This window comes from Mixophyes fleayi, chromosome 4 (assembly GCF_038048845.1).
Source record: "Mixophyes fleayi isolate aMixFle1 chromosome 4, aMixFle1.hap1, whole genome shotgun sequence".
Taxonomy (NCBI): domain Eukaryota; kingdom Metazoa; phylum Chordata; class Amphibia; order Anura; family Limnodynastidae; genus Mixophyes; species Mixophyes fleayi.
This window is the reverse complement of record NC_134405.1, coordinates 338305534-338325678: the sequence shown is the minus strand read 5'-3', so window position 1 is coordinate 338325678 and position 20145 is coordinate 338305534. Positions and strand designations below refer to the sequence as shown.

The following is a 20145-nucleotide window of genomic DNA, read 5'->3' as shown; positions in this document are numbered from 1 at the left end:
GATGTTACTTTGACACGTACCATCCAGTAGCAGACTGGCCAAGGCGTCAGCTTACCTGTGGGCCCCTGATGAAGTGGGCTCCTTTAAACATTAGACAATGTTAAAAATGTTAACGACCTTTTAGCAGCTTGAAAATATAATAGAAGTTCCAACATTTTTACTGTTTACTGCTTATAGTTGTGGGTGGGTCCCCTTATAGTTGTGGGTGGGTCCCCTTATAGTTGTGGGTGGGCCCCCTTATAGTTGTGGGTGGGTCCCCTGATAGTTGTGGGTGGGCCCCCTTATAGTTGTGGGTGGGCCCCCATATAGTTGTGGGTGGGCCCCCTTATAGTTGTGGGTGGGCCCCCATATAGTTGTGGGTGGGTCCTCTTCGTCTCCTGTGCAACCAATATTTTTAAACCTACTCCACCACTGTGCCCACCTACCTGATCATTGTTGCAGACCAAGTACATCCCTTCATGGCAGCGGTATACCCTGATGGCAGTGACCTCTTTCAGCAGGATAATGAGCCCTGCCACACTGCAAACATTGTTCCAGATTGGTTTGAGGAACATGACAGAGAGTTCAAGGTGCTGACTGGGCCTCTAAATTCCCCAGATCTCAGTCCGATCGATCATCCGTGGGATGTACTGGAAAAACAAGTCCGAGCCATGGAGGCCCCACCTCGCAGCTTACAGGACTTAAAGGATCTGCTGCTAACGTCTTGGTGCCAGATACCACAGGACACCTTCAGAGGTCTGGTGGAGTCCATGCCTCAATGGGTCACAGCTGTTTTGGCAGCACAAAGGGGACCTACATAATGTTAGGCAGGTGGTACTAATATTGTGGCTGATTGGTGTATATGTTACATAAATAAAAAAGTGTATATCTCAAACAGAATCATCATCATCATTTATTTATATAGCGCCACTAATTCTGCAGCGCTGTACAGAGAAGAGAACTCATTCCCTGCCCCATTGGAGCTTACAGTCTAAATTCCCTAAGATACACACACAGACAGACTAGGGTCAATTTTGTTGGCAGCCAATTAACCTACCAGTATGTTTTTGAAGTGTGGGAGGAAACCGGAGCACCCGGAGGAAACCCACGCAAACACGGGGAGAATATACAAACTCCACACCATGGTCGGGAATTGAACTCATGACCCCAGTGCTGTAAGGCAGGAGTGCTAACCACTATGCCGCTGTGCTGCCCAGAATGACCACCCTACCTTTACAAGTAGCCATTAGGATGTAGGGTACCAAACATTAAAATGTCTAATTGGAAACACCATATGCTCTTATATTTGGGACGGGACAAACCGGATGATAACATTCCCAAAATGACTATTCCCACTTCAAATGCTACTTACCCCCAATGAGCAGAACTGATTAATAGTTCAGAATTTGTAACTGGCAAAATAAGTATTACAGAATAAGTTTCACCTGATAGTAGCTCAGCCTTTAACTGCAAAAGAGCCACCTTCACCAACTATTGAATATTTGCCCTAAATAACAGTGTACGTGGTAATGTCTCCCTATTCAACGTTCCTGGAAATAACTTGTCTCCTCTACTTATACATATAATCTAAGGAGTGAACACCACAGTCTTAAGATTGACCAATTGGAGCAAGAAATCCTGCTTCAAGCTGAAGATTTATACACCTAGAATGATTGTTATATTTATTAATCCATTAGCACTAGCAACCAAATAACCTGGCCACACCTAGGAACACGGCCCATTTCTGTTTAAATACCTACTTTATTTACTAGCCATATGGTATCTATTGTTCAATATTTTTTTGCACATTAGGGGGTATATTTACTACACTGTGGGTTTGAAAAAGTGGAGATGTTGCCTATAGCAACCAATCAGATTCTAGTTATCATTTATTTAGTACATTCCACAAAATGACAGCTAGAATCTGATTGGTTGCTATAGGCAACTTCTCCACTTTTTCAAACCCGCAGTTTAGTGAATATACCCCTAAATGTTAACCCATAATTAAATGTTCAGTTATTGCATAGATGATTACATTTATTTTATTGATTGCTATTTACATGTTACTTGCTTTGCTGCAAGAAAAAAAATAATAATAAAAAATTAATTATAATGTAAAGGTCTTTGTAATGTAAAAATGTGTTTTTCTGCGCTTTGCTGTATTGATTTTTTTTTAAATTTTTTTTAACTTTTTATTAGAAACATCTTTTCCCATAGAAAATGCATTACAGAATCTCGAGAGGTTAAACAGAAAAAAATAACACATGTTTACATACAACAGGTTCTCTCGCACTTGGGAGATAAATGTATATTTAGCTATCTAATATTGCAAAGATGTTATTTTAACTTTTCAAGTTTGAAGGGTATAAAAAAGGGGGGGGGGGGTATACAGGGACCAAAGGGAGGGACGGGGGCTGTATTGATTTTTAACCTTTAACATTCGATGATAACACAACAAGGGGACATGAAACAACAATGGATTACAGGGGAAATCTAAGAAAGTTTAAAACCACAAAGCACCAAGCAAATTGAAAGACCTGGGAGGGCCGTGAGGGCCAATGATGACCGTGCACCCCACACAGCAGTCCTTCCGTCACACTATAGCTTGTCCATCTTTAGGCAATCAGTGTCCAGATTATCCCGCTGAGAATGTTGGGGTCTACTGATGTACTTATACCAGTGGCGGTTTATAACAGGGGCGGTTAAAGCTGCCACTCAGGACAGCTTCGGCCCCATCTCCCCTAGGGTCCCAATGCCTGGATGTTTGGAGTAGAGGAGATAACAGGGCAATCTAGCACCCCTATTTTGAAATGCCACGCCTTAATCGTGTGGTAGCCACGGCCCATCCCGTTGGTGCCTGCCCAGATGGGGGGTATGCCAGCCTTTCCTCAGGATAACTGACCAGTGAGAGTATAAGAGTGAGACTCAGCTCTAGATGTATACAGAATATTCCCTTTATTTAATTATCCAGGAAAAGTGGGAGACCTCTGGACTTCCAGGAAGGTTGGCTAATTTCCCGGATCCGTGCTGGCTCTCCCAAACTGCCGGGAGGTACAGCGGTCACTCACATGCTGCAACGCGACGTTCCAGCTCCCCCGGCGCTCTGCCGTTACAGTGCACTGATACCAGGGAACGTCTGAATAATCAGTGGAGAGGAGAGAGGATGATGGGTGCGGTGAGGGGAGAGAGGCAGAGTGAGAGAGAGGGGGAGAGAGAAAGAGAGACAACCGGGGGAGAGTGGCAGAGTGAGAGAGAGGGGGAGAGAGAAAGAGAGACAACCGGGGGAGAGTGGCAGAGTGAGAGAGAGGGGGAGAGAGAAAGAGACAACCGGGGGAGAGTCCCAGAGTGAGAGAGAGGGGGAGAGAGAAAGAGAGACAACCGGGGGAGAGTGGCAGAGTGAGAGAGAGGGGGAGAGAGAAAGAGAGACAACCGGGGGAGAGTGGCAGAGTGAGAGAGAGAGGGGGAGATGGGGGTGAAGGGAGGTGGAGAGAGAATGGGGGTAAGAAATAGAGAGGAGAGATAGAAAAACGGGTAGAGAAGGAGAGTCCTAAACATGCCGCTGGGTGGCGTTAGATATGCTCGATAGAAGGTCACACCCTGGGGTAACTTGCACAATCTCTGAAATTGTTTTTCCAAAGTAGATAAGTATGCGTCACATATAGTTTTCGCTGTAATGAGAAGCTAACTTACATTTTTGACTGGGAGTTAGTGCACCACAATAATATTACACATTTTCATTTAATTTTTATACAAATAATATATATTTTATATATAAAATATAATGGGTGTGGACAAGAGTCAGTAGATATATATTTCAGAATTTAGTTATCAGTTTTGTTGGTTAGCATATATGTAATATTCCATGGTAACATATTGTGGCATTGTATAAATGCAATTTAATAATAATATTACTACCACCGGGTATTATTATTGGGTATTAGTGTAGCGTGATAGTATAATAGTGTAGCATAATAGTGCAATATAATTAGTGTAATAGTGCAGTGTAATATAATAATATAATATAATGGTATGCTAGTGCAGTATAATAGTGTACTATAATAGTGTGGTGTAATAGTGCATATGACAGTGTAGTAGTGTAATATAATAGTGCAGTATAATAGGATAGTATAATAGTATAGCAATATAATAGTACAGTATAATAGTATAGTATAATATAATAGTATAATAATATAGTACAATATATTAGTATAGCAGTATAATATAATAGTGTATTATAATAGTATAGTAGTATAATATAATAGTATAGCAGTATAATATAATACTATAGTATAATAGTATAGTATAATATAATAGTGTAGTATAATATAATAGTACAGTATAATAGTATAAAATAATAGTATAGCAGTATAATATAATAGTATAGTATAAAATAATAGTACAGTATAATAGTATAATATAATATTATAGCAGTATAATATAATAGTATAGTATAATATAATAGTATAGTATAATATAATAGTATAATAATATAGTACAATATATTAGTATAGCAGTATAATGTAATAGTACAGTATAATAGTATAGTATAATATAATAGTATAATAATATAGTACAATATATTAGTATAGCAGTATAATGTAATAGTACAGTATAATAGTATAGTATAATATAATAGTATAATAATATAGTACAATATATTAGTATAGCAGTATAATATAATAGTATAATATAATAGTATAGCAGTATAATATCATAGTGTAGTATAATAGTGTAATATATTAGTATAGCAGTATAATATAATAGTGTATTATAATAGTATAGTAGTATAATATAATAGTATAGCAGTATAATATAATAGTAGAGTATAATAGTATAATATAATAGTACAGTATAATAGTATAATATAATAGTACATTATAATATAATAGTATAGCAGTGTAATATAATAGTATAGTATAATATAATAGTATAATATATAATATAGTAGTATAATATAGTAGTATAATAGTATAATATAATAGTATAGCAGTATAATATAAAAGTGTAGTATAATATAATAGTATAGTATAGCAGTATAATATAATAGTATAATATAATAGTATAATAACTAGAGCTGGGATAGGTGACACTGGCTGCTCGCTGCTCCCCCTGCCGGCCGCTCCTCGTACTGCAGCGCTGTATCCCGGGCAGCGGGTGACGCGGAGGGATACCGGACTACTTCAGATCCCTCCGCCCGGTACATTATTTCCTCCGCTGCCGGGGGCTCCTCCAACACCGGCCCCGTCTGGTGTCCTCCCGGGTCCCGCATCCAGCTCCGACCACACAACGGCTGCGCACTACATGCCCTGTGTGGCGGAGGGTGACAGTTCCGGTTCCGGTGACCCCGACTTCCGGCTTCGGACTAAGAGAAGAAAACAAACCGGTGAGCGGAGGAGCCAGGCCCGGTGTGACCCGGGAGACAGGCCTGGGAGACGGACGGACGGGGCCCTCATCACCCCCTGGGGCCAACCTGGGAAACCGAGATCCTGGACTGGAACCCTGGGAGAGAGACACCTGGGAGCGGGGCCCTCACCTGGGAGCGGGGCCCAGGACTACAAGAGCGGTGTGGGGGTGTCCTGGTGACTGGGCCGGAGATCTGGGGGTGTCCTGGTGACTGGGCCGGAGATCTGGGGGTGTCCTGTTGTCAGGAAGGGGGGTTGTTTTAGGGGGGTCTTGGGGTGTCTGACAGGGGGGTGAGCTAATAGTGGTTACCTCAGGATTATTTTGGGGGTGACCCATCAATAGGAGGAAGCACCTGACAGGAGTAATTTGGGGGTATGCTCCTCACAGGAGGGTCTACAAGCTGTGTAATGTGGGGTGCCCCCCTAGCAGGAGGTATTGAATAGTTCCCCTTTGTTTTGGAGAACTGGGGGTACCCTGGTGATAGTCAGACTGTTCCTGTGACACAAGATCCCCAAGTTCAGTGACCGAAGAACAAAGAGCTTTCAGCGGGCAGACATGAGGGGCCCTCTGTGATAGGGCCCAGGCCCTCAGATCCTGCTGGCACTTGGCCCACATCAATCATCCATCCAACTATTCACTTTATCTGTAACTGGAAGCTGAGGCATTAATGTTGATCCCAGGGATGGCTGCGTACAACGAGTTCATGCCCCCTCCGGAGTGCCCAGTGTTTGAACCCAGCTGGGAGGAATTCTCTGACCCACTGAGCTTCATTGGACGCATTCGACCCATTGCAGAGAGGACTGGAATATGCAAAATCAGACCCCCTAAGGTGAGATTGAGACTAGGCCGTCCACCATTACTAGGGAACACCCATCATATATATAATTTGTTTAGCAGGTGATTCATTTGCATGCAGCTCAGTGATGCCATCATGGCATGCTGCAGCCCGGAGTTAGCTTAAATAAACTAGACAGGCCACTATTGTGCTTTCTGCTCCCTCCGTGTACCCCCTTATTTTTTTGTATTCCGCTGCTTGACATGTTTGTCAAGGATTAAGAAACGGAAATACTTTCAGGAGTTAGCAGTATATATTGGATTTCAACAAGGAACGTTTTCATAAGTCTTTTTTTCAGCATGTAGAAGTTAAATGGCTAATGCGCCTTTTGAAATTTAGTTCAGGAATATGTACTAGGCAAGTCAGGGGGTGTTGGTTTAAAAAAAATATTAGTGCTGCGTTTATTTTCTGTCTGTACTTACGCAACACTTTCCAAAGCTCTTAAAAATACTTCACGTATATGCTGTAATCTGGGGTTGGAAAAATGTATCAAATAGAAGCCAAACACTTTCTAGACATGTAAATATTTGTTGGGCTGTGATTATGCACAATAGCAAGTTTAAATATTTCTAACATTAGCCAATATATCTTTGTGATATGAATTATAATACCAAAATAATCTACGTAATGTACCTGCCTGTGCCCCAGTTTATTGTGCACCAGCTTGTGCCTATTTGCACTTTACAGCGGTCATTAGATCAGGCTGAATTGTCTATTAATCACTAATGTGCTACAGTGGATTATCAGACCTGCGGATCTTCATTGAACTAAATAAATAGATGATAATGACGGGGTCATAGATGGACAGTCAGTGAGCCTCAGCTCTGGGAGGAAATTGCATTTTGTCACAAGTAGAGCTGGTCCTTAAGTCCGGTCCTCAAGGTCGGACTTAGTGTAAGTTTTATATTCGTTTGCAAACACTCCCAAAAATGTTATGTACCTGTCACACCAACTCCATTTTAATATAGACCTTGCTGCTATTATTTATGAATCATCCAGCTTTAAAGGAATCAACACAATTTTTTTTTTATGTGTAATTAAAAAGCTCCTCCCATATATTATTCTTTGTTATAAAAACACTTAAAGCTTTGCGGTTCTTGTGAAATTGGAAGCTTGGTGTTATATTCATTATATATAACTTGAGCTCTCTTTAATTAGCAGAACAGCTCGTTTATGTGATATTCCCACAACATGGAACCAGTCATTTTGGCATCCCGCACTACTGGCCGAATTCTGTGTAGATCAGAACTGGAAACTGCTCTGTAGCCGATAGATGGCTGCACTTTCTGCCAAACCTTTCAAATTATGTATAGGGAGATAAGATTAAATGCATTTTATATTCTTTCCCGTTCAGTGATTCTGCTGTAATTTGTCACTGTTGCTTTATAGCAGAGATCAGTTTTCAAAGGTTATTCCCATCAAAAGCACCCAATTATTATTATTATTTTTATTTTTTTTGCATTTTTTTCAGGATCATAAATACAAGTTTAATTGTTAGACATCAGCCGTAGGGTCGTCTCTGTGTTCGTTGGGTTACTTATTTGTACAAGTTGAAGAAACATGGTTTTTGTCGCCCATCGTCACTATTCTGTATTTGTATATCGTCTGTACCGCTACAAGCATTTCATATTTAGAGTATTTCAGATGAGTAGTGTTAGTATGTTTCACATGTTATTAAATCCTTATAAAAAAAACAAACTAGAAGTTTTAATGCTATATTGAGAAAACACTTGTTTTTAAAAACCTTTTAAAAAGTTTAAAACACAGGGATGCACAAAATCCATGGTTTATAGTTCTGCTGAATTTTGAACAGTTTGTGGGAGATTCTCCAGAACATCCAGGGGGATTCATTTGACCGATATTACGGAATCATCTGCTCATTTTTTTTTTTTTTCATCTTGCGCCCAATAGAGTTGCTCGAAAAAATGAGCAGAGATTTATACTGCAATGGCCGGCAATGTGCGTAGCTGGACATCATGGCAATGGCCGTGTGGCACAGAGCTAGTACTTGAATCTCCCTCTAAGCTGCTTACTAAAATTAAAGGGAGAGTATAAATCTCAACAGGAGTTGAGAAATCATTTAGATGAAGGTTTAGATTTGGGCTTTCTCACAAAGAAAGAATATGATTTTATACACATTAAAAAAACCTGTACACACCATACACTGCCATCTGCCCAAGTTACACAAGGATGTGAATAATCCTTATAGTCAACCCGTAGTCTCTAGATATAGACTCAATCATATCTAATCTGTCTCTACAATAACTGGTAGTGGCCCAGAAAAGCTCTCGCAGGTTAATTTCATCAGTATAGAGTTCATTTAAAATTGTTTCTGACGCAAGGACAATATCACAGATAAATCCAAGGTACGGCGATGGGCACAAATCATGTGCCCAGCTACACCATTTTGTTCGTATCAAAACAGAAAGATAACGAAATCTGGGCTCACAGCTGATATTGGGGGAACATAATTTGTTTGGCATTGTTACATTGACTATGTCTTCTTTACTTTGGACGGACTGAAAGGAAACCTAAACAGGTTTCTCAAATGTATTCGAACACCAAAAATCGATAATTTACTTTGCAAATCGGCAATGGAGAAATCTCTTTGAACTTTGAAATATTCATCAAACAAAAACACCTATTAAACAGGTAGATAGTAGCAACTTGCTACTCATAACCACCACTTTAATTGGATGCAAAGTATACCTGGGGGTCAATTCTAAAAACATTTCAGACAGAGAAAAAAAATCTTGTGGGAAAGGAAAAAAGATAAATTTTGAAAAGCCATTGGCAAAGTAAAGTTTATAGGAAGGATTTAATTTTGAAAAAGCACAAAGAGAAAAATACGAAACGTTACATTTATAAGGTAATAAAGCATCAAATCAGATTTGATACAAACCATAATAAAAACAAAACGCTGTCATGTCCTTATCATCGGTGAAAACGTAAAGGAAATTCTTCCCGAACAGCTAAAAATGATCTAGAGAAAATTTAAATGTATTAACATCAAGATTTCGTGCCAATGATTCCCTTACAAATGGATGCCGTTATTACACAAATGCTTCAATATTCTCTACAAAACCAGTACAAGAAATGACATCTAATTCAAAACGTAAGACCAAATCCCTATATTCCTTATAAAATCAGGGACCAACTTTCAAAATCTAGGATCAACTTGTAACACCGAGCGCCCTATAGTACAATGAACGTATGACAATAAAAATTAAGAATTTCAGAAATATTAGGCTTAACCCACTCGCAGTGTTTCAAACCACGTCATGACTTCACACCGGAACACCCAACAGGTTTATCATTTGTTGGCATTCAGCATATCAGACAGATCTGTAGAGGGTGAGACTGTATTGCAGCCCTATAGAGATCTGAGGCAGGATGTATTTACTAATTGAAGACACTGGCACCAGCGGCACTGAACCTAGGCTTCAATCTGGGTTCGTTCTTATTACATTAACATTTTTAATATCTTTTTAATTCCAAAAAAGTTTTAAGAACACTGACACATTGTATATAATGTAAATCCACATAGAGTCCTCTGTTTCTAAAACATAAAGAGATGTTTTGATCCCATAGCTACGTTTTGTAATAGTTTTAAGCTCAAATCCTAACCGTTGATTTAAACCGCTATGCAAATTGGTGTTTTTATGTATGTTTTCAATAAAGTTTTTAATAAAAAAAAAAGAGGGCCACTTAAATAGTGGATTTCAATCATAACCAATTATTCATGACAAAGTCCACAGAGGCACGAAACGTGTTGGAGAATTTACACACAGGCTCACACTGACCGTCGGACAAAGGAAGAATGCGCACCGGGTATTACTATTCATCTTCTGCGATGAAAAGGACGCCAAGTGTAAGGACAGTACATACAGCAGATTTGGCCGCTACGTACTGTTTCGACATTCTTTTGCACTTGCCAAAATGGGATGTGAGCGCTCTCTCCTTTGTTTAAATTAATGTTTACCTACTGTACACCAGCATAATTACATACTGATATTGAGACTGATACACATTGACATTTATTGCACATTAGGAGATCACTTTTAAATCAGGCTTTAATTATAGATTTATATTTATTAACTGATGCATATACATTTATATTGACATCCAAATAGGAAGAGCAGGTGGTCCTTCCTTTTTTTTTTTTTTTTCTTTAATTTCCAAATCCCAAAACTTTCATTTGAGTGCTCTCCAAACAAACGCGTTTGACAGACTATGAATCTAGAAACCTTAGTTGATTCCTGAGCAGAATCCTGTATTGGGGGCACTCTCAGTAAAACGTGGGCACTCTATTGTGTGACTGATCCTGGTAGTCCTATAACCGTTCTGCCACTAGAGGCACCGTTGAGGTGGAGTGTTTCGTCCCCAGGACAATAAGATAATGTGACGGCTGACAGTGGGTTTATTATCCAGAGATGGTGAAGTAAATCTGTCTGTGCAGATTGTTTTGCTTCTGTTTTACTGAACCTTGATGGAAAAATAAAGAAGAAACAAACTAATAAATGGGGCGTTTGTTCCGCAGTACAGATGACTTCACAACTTGGCTCGTCTGTGCTGCTTATTGTCTGTGTAGCCAATGAAATACAATTCTTTGTATGATGTTCTGGCCAAACTTATATTTATTGCAAACATTGCTGCTGCCCTGTCTCCATAATGTTTTGAGTACATTTGAAATGTGCGTCTGTTCCACTAACACTGGGAATAACACAAGAGATTTTTTTTGACGCCATTAATTACCCTGGTGTGTAGGTGACTGATGTTACGGTGCCACATTGTATATACTCTAGATATTTGTGTAATAGCGAGTGACCTTCTAGAGCCACCAATGCTAAAGCTGGGTACACACTACACTGTTTTCGTCCAATAATCGGCTGAAACAGCCGACATACGACCGCTCGTTCAAAAGTCGGGTCAGTGTGTACAGTTATACCGCTTTCATACTGCCGCCCCGGCAATATCCCGGGTTTTTCAAGCCGGGTTTTTGCCTGGGCTCGGAGCGTCCCAGCTCAGAAACACAATTCATACTGCACCTCGGACCCGGGAATTTCCCGGGTTGCCCTCGTACTGCACAAGTCTGTGCCCTGGCAATTTGTGGGAGTCATCACCAGAGCAGTTTTCATTGGCTGAAAAATGGTGATGTCACCATCCACCATTTCTCCTAAACTCCTTCTCGAATCTTCCACGGGCTCCCACCGATGACATCATCCTCCAGAGACAGGCAGACAGCCAATCAGCTTGTTTTGTTTTCTGTGCAACCCGGGTTGAAAAACCCGGGTTGCACCATTCATAGTGCAGGCAACCTGGGTCCGACCCGGGAATTACCCCTCGATAAATCCTGGGTTGAAGACCCGGGTTTTTAGACCCGGGATTTTTGACTTGTACCATTCATACTGCACCAAGACCCGGGTCGTTTGAGCTCGCCCCGGCAAAAACCCGGGATTTTGGTGCAGTATGAATGGGGTATTACACGATGGTCGAAAGTCTGCCCAAATGGACGATTGTCGCCTCAGCGGTTCTTCAATAGCACTGAAATTACAAGTGGTCATTGACTAATCTCTTATCTATCACTAACGAGCCTGTTGGTGTATTTTAGGATCAGCGATCTCCACTCACATTCTATAAGTATCTCTTTTCCTGCTTGTATAACCTACGTGTGGACATTAAGATGTACTGCTGTGTAACTTTTATATTTAACGCAAGAAGGATGCCCCTTTTATAGTCCGTTTTGCTTTTCAAGACTTCCACTATGGTTTCTAGGGCTAGAAACGAGCTTGCTGGCAGCACAGTGGCTCAGTGGTTAGCACTTCTGCCTCACAGCACAGGGGTCATGAGTTCAATTCCCGACCATGACCTTATCTGTGTGGAGTTTGTATGTTCTCCCCGCGTGTTTGCGTGGGTTTCCTCCGGGTGCTCCGGTTTCCTCCCACACTCCAAAAACATACTGGTAGGTTTGGCTGCTATTAAAAATAAATATATATATATATATAATAAACCCCAATGGGGCAGGGACTGATGTGAGTGAGCTCTCTGTGCAGCGCTGCGGAATTAGTGGCGCTATATAACTAAATAGATAATGATAATGAACTATCGCACTCCATTGTCTTACTAACTGTTTTTTCTCCTATTCTAAACTGTTTTCCATACACACAAAAACAAAAGTCCCTGGGTTACTTAAATATCTTTTTCCCCTGACAGGACTGGCAGCCCCCATTTGCCTGCGATGTGAAAAGCTTCAGTTTTACCCCTCGGGTGCAACGTCTCAATGAACTGGAGGTAAAATATTCTGATGTGATGTTATGGAGGTGATTTGCAGCTTGGTCTGTTCTCTCTATTATGGAAATGTTTGTGTATTACACCAGTGTTTCTCTGCTTTCAAATGAATGTGAATTTTTCTAGAGGGATTTGCATGTTCTCAGCACAGGAAATATGATGTGTTGTACAGCCTGCTACAGTAATACACATTCTTGTCCAAGTGATATCTCATTTAAATTAGATACAAGACAGTAAATGTACCCTAAATCAGGCCTGTCCAACCTGCGGCCCTCCAGATGTTGTGAAACTACAAGTCCCAGCATGCCCTTCCAGCTATCAACAGGTTGTCTACTGGCAAAGCATGCTGGGGCTTGTAGTTTCACAACACCTGGAGGGCCGCAGGTCGGACAGGCCTGCCTTAAATCCTCCTTGTCTGGCATCGAACTGGCTGCTTCTACTTGCACAGTGGGTGATTTTATATATATATATATATATATATATATATATATATATATATATATAATTTCTTCTGAGTTGCGGCTGATGAGTCTCGTACCTTCTGTAGAGCTCCTAAATAATAACTACAGTGTTGCCTTGATCCTCCTCTCTGCAGTACCATCGTCACTTTTACATAACAAAGCCAATATATGTTTTCCCGTTTAATTACATAGGCTATGACCCGCGTGAAGCTGGACTTTTTGGATCAGCTGGCAAAGTTCTGGGAGTTACAAGGATCTACGCTTAGGATTCCAGTGGTGGATCGCAAGCTCTTGGATGTGTACGCTCTGAGCAAGGTATGGAAAAGGCCAGACACAGTTGTGTTACTATGTGCTCTATATACTGTGTGGAAACGTGCATGTGCTTTGTGCAAATATGACAGTGTGCAATGAGCAATTTCTAAATAGTGTTCTGAATTAAAGAGAGCTGTTCTGACACCTCCTTCCATCATATCGCTCTGCGCCTCTTTCCTATTCCAGGTGGTTTCCAGTGAAGGGGGCTTCGAGGTTGTGCGCAAAGAGAAGAAATGGTCGAAGGTGGGCAGCCGCCTGGGGTACATGCCGGGGAAGGGCACAGGGTCACTTTTGAAGACGCACTATGAGCGTATCCTGTACCCCTACGAGCTGTTCCAGTCTGGGATCAGCCTCATGGTGAGATGATTGTCCTGATTTTATTCCCTAATAATTAAACTCTCTAAAACACATTTGGAGCATACGGTGCCTTTCAGTGCAGAGTACTTATAGGAGATGCTTATATTGGTATCGGCTTTATACTTATACTGGTTTATATACATTAACAGTTTTGGATACTATTATCTAGTATCGATACAGTCGTAGTGGAATGTTTCCATAGAGGCACTAAATAAAGTAATTATAATTGAATTATTATTTGAATTTTTTTTTTATATATAGGGTGATGGAATGCTTTATGAATGTGATTAGTTTTCTAGTTATATAGTAGATTAATAAAATTATAAAGCCTGTGATGCTATGTTTTTTAGTACAGGTTTTATATGGAGTGAATGTCCCCCCCCCCACCTTACAGTGTTCTCCCCAAAAAATGTTGCCAGCTGGGTGGCACTAAGAAGCAGCCGGGTGGGGGCAGTGTAATACTTTGCAATAATAATGATAAATATTGGAGGTTATTGCCCACAGCTGCCAGGACTGGTCAGACTGGTGGTCAGTGGTCTAACACACACTGCTGGCTGCAGTGCTCACATAGGGCCTGTTCTAACAGGAGAAACAATGGTTTATTCTATTATAATAGGATTCTGTTGGGCTCCAGGAGCTGGGTGACAAGTAATACCAGCCGGGTGGAGCACCCGGGCAATGGGTACTGGGGAAAACACTGCCGTAACTGCGGGAGCTATTGATTGTTAGTGATAATTGGAAAAGCATTCCAGCACTTGTCTATTTTTTTTCTTTAACACTAAATTTTAAGGAGTACAAAGGAGTCCCTTAGTATAGTTGCAGGATTTTTGGCTTGATCTACTGACATTTCCCATTTAAGCCACCTAGTATTTCCCGCTGCCAACTTAACTTAGCCTGACATGAATGCAGCGATCGGTCAATAAACTGTCTGACATTATTCTCTTCTTGGGACCATTCAGGGCATCCAGAAACCTAATTTGAGAGCGGAGGAGAAGGTGGAGGTAACGGAACCTTGCGAGGACTCCAAAGATTCTACAAGAAGCGAGAAGACGATCGTTCCCATGAAGAGGTCGCGGCGCATAAAGTCTGAGGTGGATTATGTGTTTTCTTTAATTCAATAGTTTTGAAGAGGAATGGTCATTAAAGCTAATATAATATGGTGTGGGCATAGTTTGACTTGGTGTAGGGTAAATAATTCAAGGTTATATCTAAGACTATATATCATTCTTTTCCATTGCGTTCTGCATGTGTAAAGTTATAGTTAGCTGTGTGTTTTCTGAAAAAGGAAACGACAATAGAAAAAATTGTATTTTATGTTATTGCAGGTCTAGTAATATATCAGAGGCATCGCCTTTCATGTGGGGAAGGAAGGGATTTTCTCTATTTTTATTTAACGTGGTTTTAATGATTATTATTATTATTATTATTATTATTATTATTATTAAACTTCAGTTAGAATTAGAAGTTTTTTTATTTTTTTTTGGTTCACTTGTGATTAACCCGCATGATGGCGTCTGACTAAATCTCTGTTGTGTGTTGTGCAGCCGGAGCCGGTGGAGGTCAGTAAAACCGCGGAGGTGAAGAAGCTCCACGTGTTCGGAGGAGCCACAAAGATAATCGGCATTGGCGACAGTGTTAAAGACCGAGCCGGTGAGAACGTGGCAGGGGCATTTGTGCCACTGTCTAATTGTCTCCTCCACACTGCAGATGTCTGTTAGGAGAAGGATTAAAAACTGACGCAAAATGCTGCAATCAGAACACGTCACACTGGTGTACACTCTGTACACCATACATAATGGGTGTATCATAACTGGGATAGACTCACGGGCCAACAGGTAATATAATGTACATGCGTCCTAGTAAAAGTTGGAGTTGGGCTCTTGCCGTGCTGGGTTTAATAAAAATAAAATGTGCATATGATTTTAGGAATGCACATTAATTCACACACACATACTTCACGCTCATATATAAAACTGGTATTTGGGGTGAATATGCGTTTTATACACATGTGAATGGGCCCTTTGTGTTCTACAATTGCAGCAAATTCAGAAGAATTCCGAGAGGTTATCCTGGATGTAGAATTGTTGATCGTGTCTGGTGTGGAACAGTTTATAGACATCTCCCTATAGTTTTACTGTGAGGTAGTGCCCAGACGATGATGCTAAAGATATTTGGCAAACAAAGGGGGGAGGAAAGTTTGGGGATTTCCAGAGATGAGCTGTAACCTAAGCAGATTGGTGTCATGTTGAAGTTCTGTAGGAACAGACATGGTAGTCGCTGGGTGACCTCTGACCCGGGCAGGTACTTGTACTTCACTAAAACCACCAACAATGTAAGCAAAAGGGTGAAGCCAGAGCACAGGCTCCAGCTTAGGTCTCACACACAGTGGCCATTGATGTGACCTCCTGGAGCCGACTGGTTTTGGCTGATTGAGTACTCCAGTGAATTGGGGGAATCCCGGCTGACACACAGAACAGGGAGCAGTTACTCACATTCCGCAGACATCGGTAGCGTTTGTCTTTCTCCCTGTAACTGCTGTTCACCTTGAAGACTTTTAACTCTGCTTTTACATGTTCTCTTGCATTTTTATTTTATTGACTAAGTACATTGCTTTATCTGCCTCTCGGCCTCGTATTTATGTAATCGGGCAGAGTTTAGTTTTTCTAGTGCTTGGTTATGACACTGCTCTACTGAGCGCTCTGTCATTTGAAAGAAAGACAAAAAGAAATGGTTCAGAAATCCTGCTGCTGTAACGACGTGACTGAAAAACACAGTAGGAAGCTAGACCGTAGCAGATTTGGATCAGTAGTCATCTGAAAGAGGCTCTTTATCGAATTGTAACCACGTTGGGGAGGGCATGTCTTAGCGATAGCGGTCTGGGGGTATAGCGTGATATCATTTGAAGCAGGGGCTGTTGGTGTATGGGGTCCAGTGCCCCCTCCTCACTGTGTCAGATGTTCGTCTAGTTAACACTATGAGCAAGCAGAATATGCAGTTCCCAGGGCTCAGCGACGGACCAGTCAGCCTTCGCTACACTCTGGTAGGGATCGCTCCGGTCTGCCAGTACCGAAAATTCAATGGGTGATAAACTGTGGCTCTAGACTCATTACTGGCTGCGTGCGATCTTCTTACACGGTCTCTCGCTGTTTCAGATGAAATGTACAAGAAGAGGAAGAGCTCTAAGCTGGAAGCATTTGGGATGCAGATGAGACAGCGGAAAGGAGCCCTGTCCGTTAATTTCGTAAGTGTGTTTTTGAAGCGCTTTATAAATAAACGACAATAATTCTGTGTGTGATAAAGCCCCTGAATGTCTCCTTCCAGGTTGACCTGTACATTTGCCTGTTCTGTGGCCGCGGTGACTGCGAGGAGAAGCTTCTGCTGTGTGACGGTTGTGACGACAGTTATCACACCTTCTGTCTGATCCCACCTCTCCCAGAGGTGCCTAAGGGGGACTGGAGGTGCCCCAAATGTATCGCTGAGGTGACTATAACTGCTACATCTGTCATGTGAGCGTTCCTCTGTCTGACTTCTACCCATAGTCCTCTGGGTCTTCGGGCAGTACGCGCTTCCAAGACGGTTCGCTATAAAATGATGTTAATAACAACCTACCACTAAGATGTCGATATAATATGAACTCTCCAGCTAATCCTTACATTTATTTCATGTGATCCAGCCATCTATGTAACATGTAGTTCCTATGAAACCGCTACATATAGTTCAGCTTGCACTCTGAATGCTCCCTATTTCTGACTGTTGCCGAGTACACTCCTAATATATCTAATATGATCATAAGGTCACGTTCATTCTGTCATAGTGCATAGAGTGGAAACATTGGGGTTAACCAGCCGTCCTGAGTATGTAGCCTATTAATGTAGTAAGAAGCGGAGATGTCGCTAAGCTGCTTAATTCTTCTGCTGCGTCGCTGCTTCCTAGCCAATCAGTAATCTGCTTTCATGAAAACCAGCCCTTATTCTGTGTGCAGGTGATAGGTGCACTGTTACATGTCCGTACATGTTATGTTTCATTATAAAAGGTTATTGGTTACTAACCCGGTTGTTTTGTGTTTCTGAAGCTGAGGATTACTTTTTTATGTGAGTTTATAATGATCTGTTGGGCTTTTATTAGGTCTATTTTGCATAAGGTAAAAGAAAAGCCTCCTATTGCGTTTGGCTGATCATCTGGTTTGTTTGCAGGCCCCGCCCATTTCTGTCACATGATCATTCTGCAAGATTCCACATTAGAACACAAGACTTAATGCACAGAACTTATGTTTATAAGGTGCTAATGTTGGTGTTCTGTCCCCTGCTCCCGTTAGGAGTGCAGCAAGCCCCGTGAGGCGTTTGGGTTTGAGCAGGCCGTGAGGAAGTACTCCCTGCAAAGCTTCGGAGAGATGGCGGATAGCTTTAAGTCTGACTACTTCAATATGCCTGTGCACGTGAGTTCATACAGATCTCTGCCATGTAAAACCACTGTCTACCTTTTTTTTTATATATCACTGTTTGTACCCCCCCCTGCTTGGGGTAGTGTTATGTGTTCCTGGATTACTGTTTAACGCTGCTGAAGATCCTTATCTCTCTCCCCCTCGGTACTGCAGATGGTGCCCACTGAGCTGGTAGAAAAAGAGTTCTGGCGCCTGGTGAGCTCCATCGAAGAGGACGTGATTGTGGAGTACGGGGCAGACATCTCTTCTAGAGATTTTGGCAGTGGTTTCCCAGTGCTCGATGGCCGGAGAAAGCTGACTGCTGATGAAGAGGTGAGAGGGGGGGAGTGTGTAGTTTCTCCCACAGAGGACCATAACTATGGGGTTAGACTCCCCTGATTGTTCCAGAGACATGCAGCTGTGTCTCCGGGAGGTATGGGGTGGGCACACGGTGACGTTTCCTTCTGTTATGGGGTGGGCACACAGTGACGTTTCCTTCTGGTATGGGGTGAGCACACGGTGACACTTCCTTCTCCCTGCAGGATTACGCTCAATGCGGCTGGAACCTGAATAACATGCCGCTTCTAGAGCAGTCTGTCCTCTCTCACATCAACGTGGACATCTCCGGCATGAAGGTGCCCTGGCTTTATGTGGGCATGTGCTTCTCCTCATTCTGCTGGCACATCGAGGACCACTGGAGCTACTCCATCAACTACCTGCACTGGTACGTCGCTGTATATGGTCTCCCCCCCCCCCCCCCCTTCGGCCCAAAAACAACTCTACAGAGCTAGACTACTCCTTCAAAATAAAATATCTCCACCCTGCCCTACTTCTATATTTAATTGTTGGTCCAGATATCGGGGCAGCAGCTGCAGTTCTGACTCCTGAGCTCTGCTTTATTTTCTATTTTATCCCAGTTTTTCTGCAGTCCCTACACAGCCCAGTCCTCCGTCATCACTCTCTCTTGCTTTTCTCTTATACTCAGGGGGGAGCCCAAGACGTGGTACGGGGTCCCGTCTCACGCAGCCGAGCAGCTGGAGGACGTCATGAGGGAGCTGGCGCCAGAACTGTTTGAGTCCCAGCCGGATCTCCTGCATCAGCTGGTGACCATCATGAACCCCAACGTGCTGATGGAACATAGCGTGCCTGTAAGACCTTCACCTGGTGAATTATATCTGACTGTATAACCTGCACCCCCCTGGGCACTAAATGGTCCTTAGATTGGCTATAGGAAGAAATCCTGACTCGCCGCTTCCGTGTGTGATCTTCATACTGATAGGCTGCAGCGTTCTTTCTGGATAACCGATCTGTGTGTACATTACATGTGCTTCTTGTACAACTGTTTAGTTGCCTTTTACCCCCTCCCTCTGGATGAACAGTGGCCGTTCTTCTGGTGATAAGAGGACAAGTTCCCACCTACGCCTGACTTTCGGGCGTTCAAATACTAGTTTTCCCCATGATAGAATTTTACAAGAAATTATTTCGTAACAACAAAACATGGAGATTGTAGCAGCGCTGTTTATACGCTGCTTTGTTTGCTGTGAGGTATATACAAGTGTCACTTGTCTTATACCGGGCTTAAAATAAGAGACGTTACGATGTTCTGTGAGTCATGATGCTTATTACAGGAAGTACAAAAGGAATATTGACTAAAATTGTCTGTGTCATATGGAGAGTAATTACAGGCCAGACGCACAAATACACCACAGACAATACCCTTGTAGGTGCTAAACAGGTTAAAGAAAGGTGTATGTGTATGTGTGTGTATATATATATATATATATATTTGTATGTATGTATGTGACTGCGGTAGTAATAAGTATAGATAGTCGCATTCCCGTTCACAACAAACCATAAATTATTTCATCTTAAAAATTGATATATACAGATAAATTTAGATTTAAAAACCTTGATAAAAGAAACACAATTGCATGAAATATATGCGTGGTTACATTACAATGTATATGATATTGAAGTAGCAGGACAAACTTGTGTCCTTCTGATGAAAGTGCTGTGCGCACAGAAAGGCGTCAAGGCTGATTCCATAACCTGCCAATATTGGAATACTGGAATTACAACTTCTATTGTGT

At 41.7% G+C, this 20145-nt stretch overlaps 1 protein-coding gene across 1 annotated transcript in view; it reads left to right on the top strand.

Moving 5' to 3' along the window:
- Window positions 1-5185: 5185 nt before the first annotated feature.
- KDM5A (lysine demethylase 5A) overlaps window positions 5186-20145 on the top strand; it is a 29255-nt gene continuing 14295 nt past the window's right edge. Inside the window, 12 exon segments of the mRNA XM_075210598.1 lie at window positions 5186-6211; window positions 12431-12508; window positions 13159-13281; window positions 13465-13635; window positions 14595-14726; window positions 15180-15285; window positions 16788-16876; window positions 16957-17115; window positions 17951-18070; window positions 18230-18388; window positions 18598-18779; window positions 19041-19203. Coding sequence (XP_075066699.1) covers window positions 6050-6211; window positions 12431-12508; window positions 13159-13281; window positions 13465-13635; window positions 14595-14726; window positions 15180-15285; window positions 16788-16876; window positions 16957-17115; window positions 17951-18070; window positions 18230-18388; window positions 18598-18779; window positions 19041-19203 — 1644 coding nt within the window. The 5' untranslated portion in view covers window positions 5186-6049.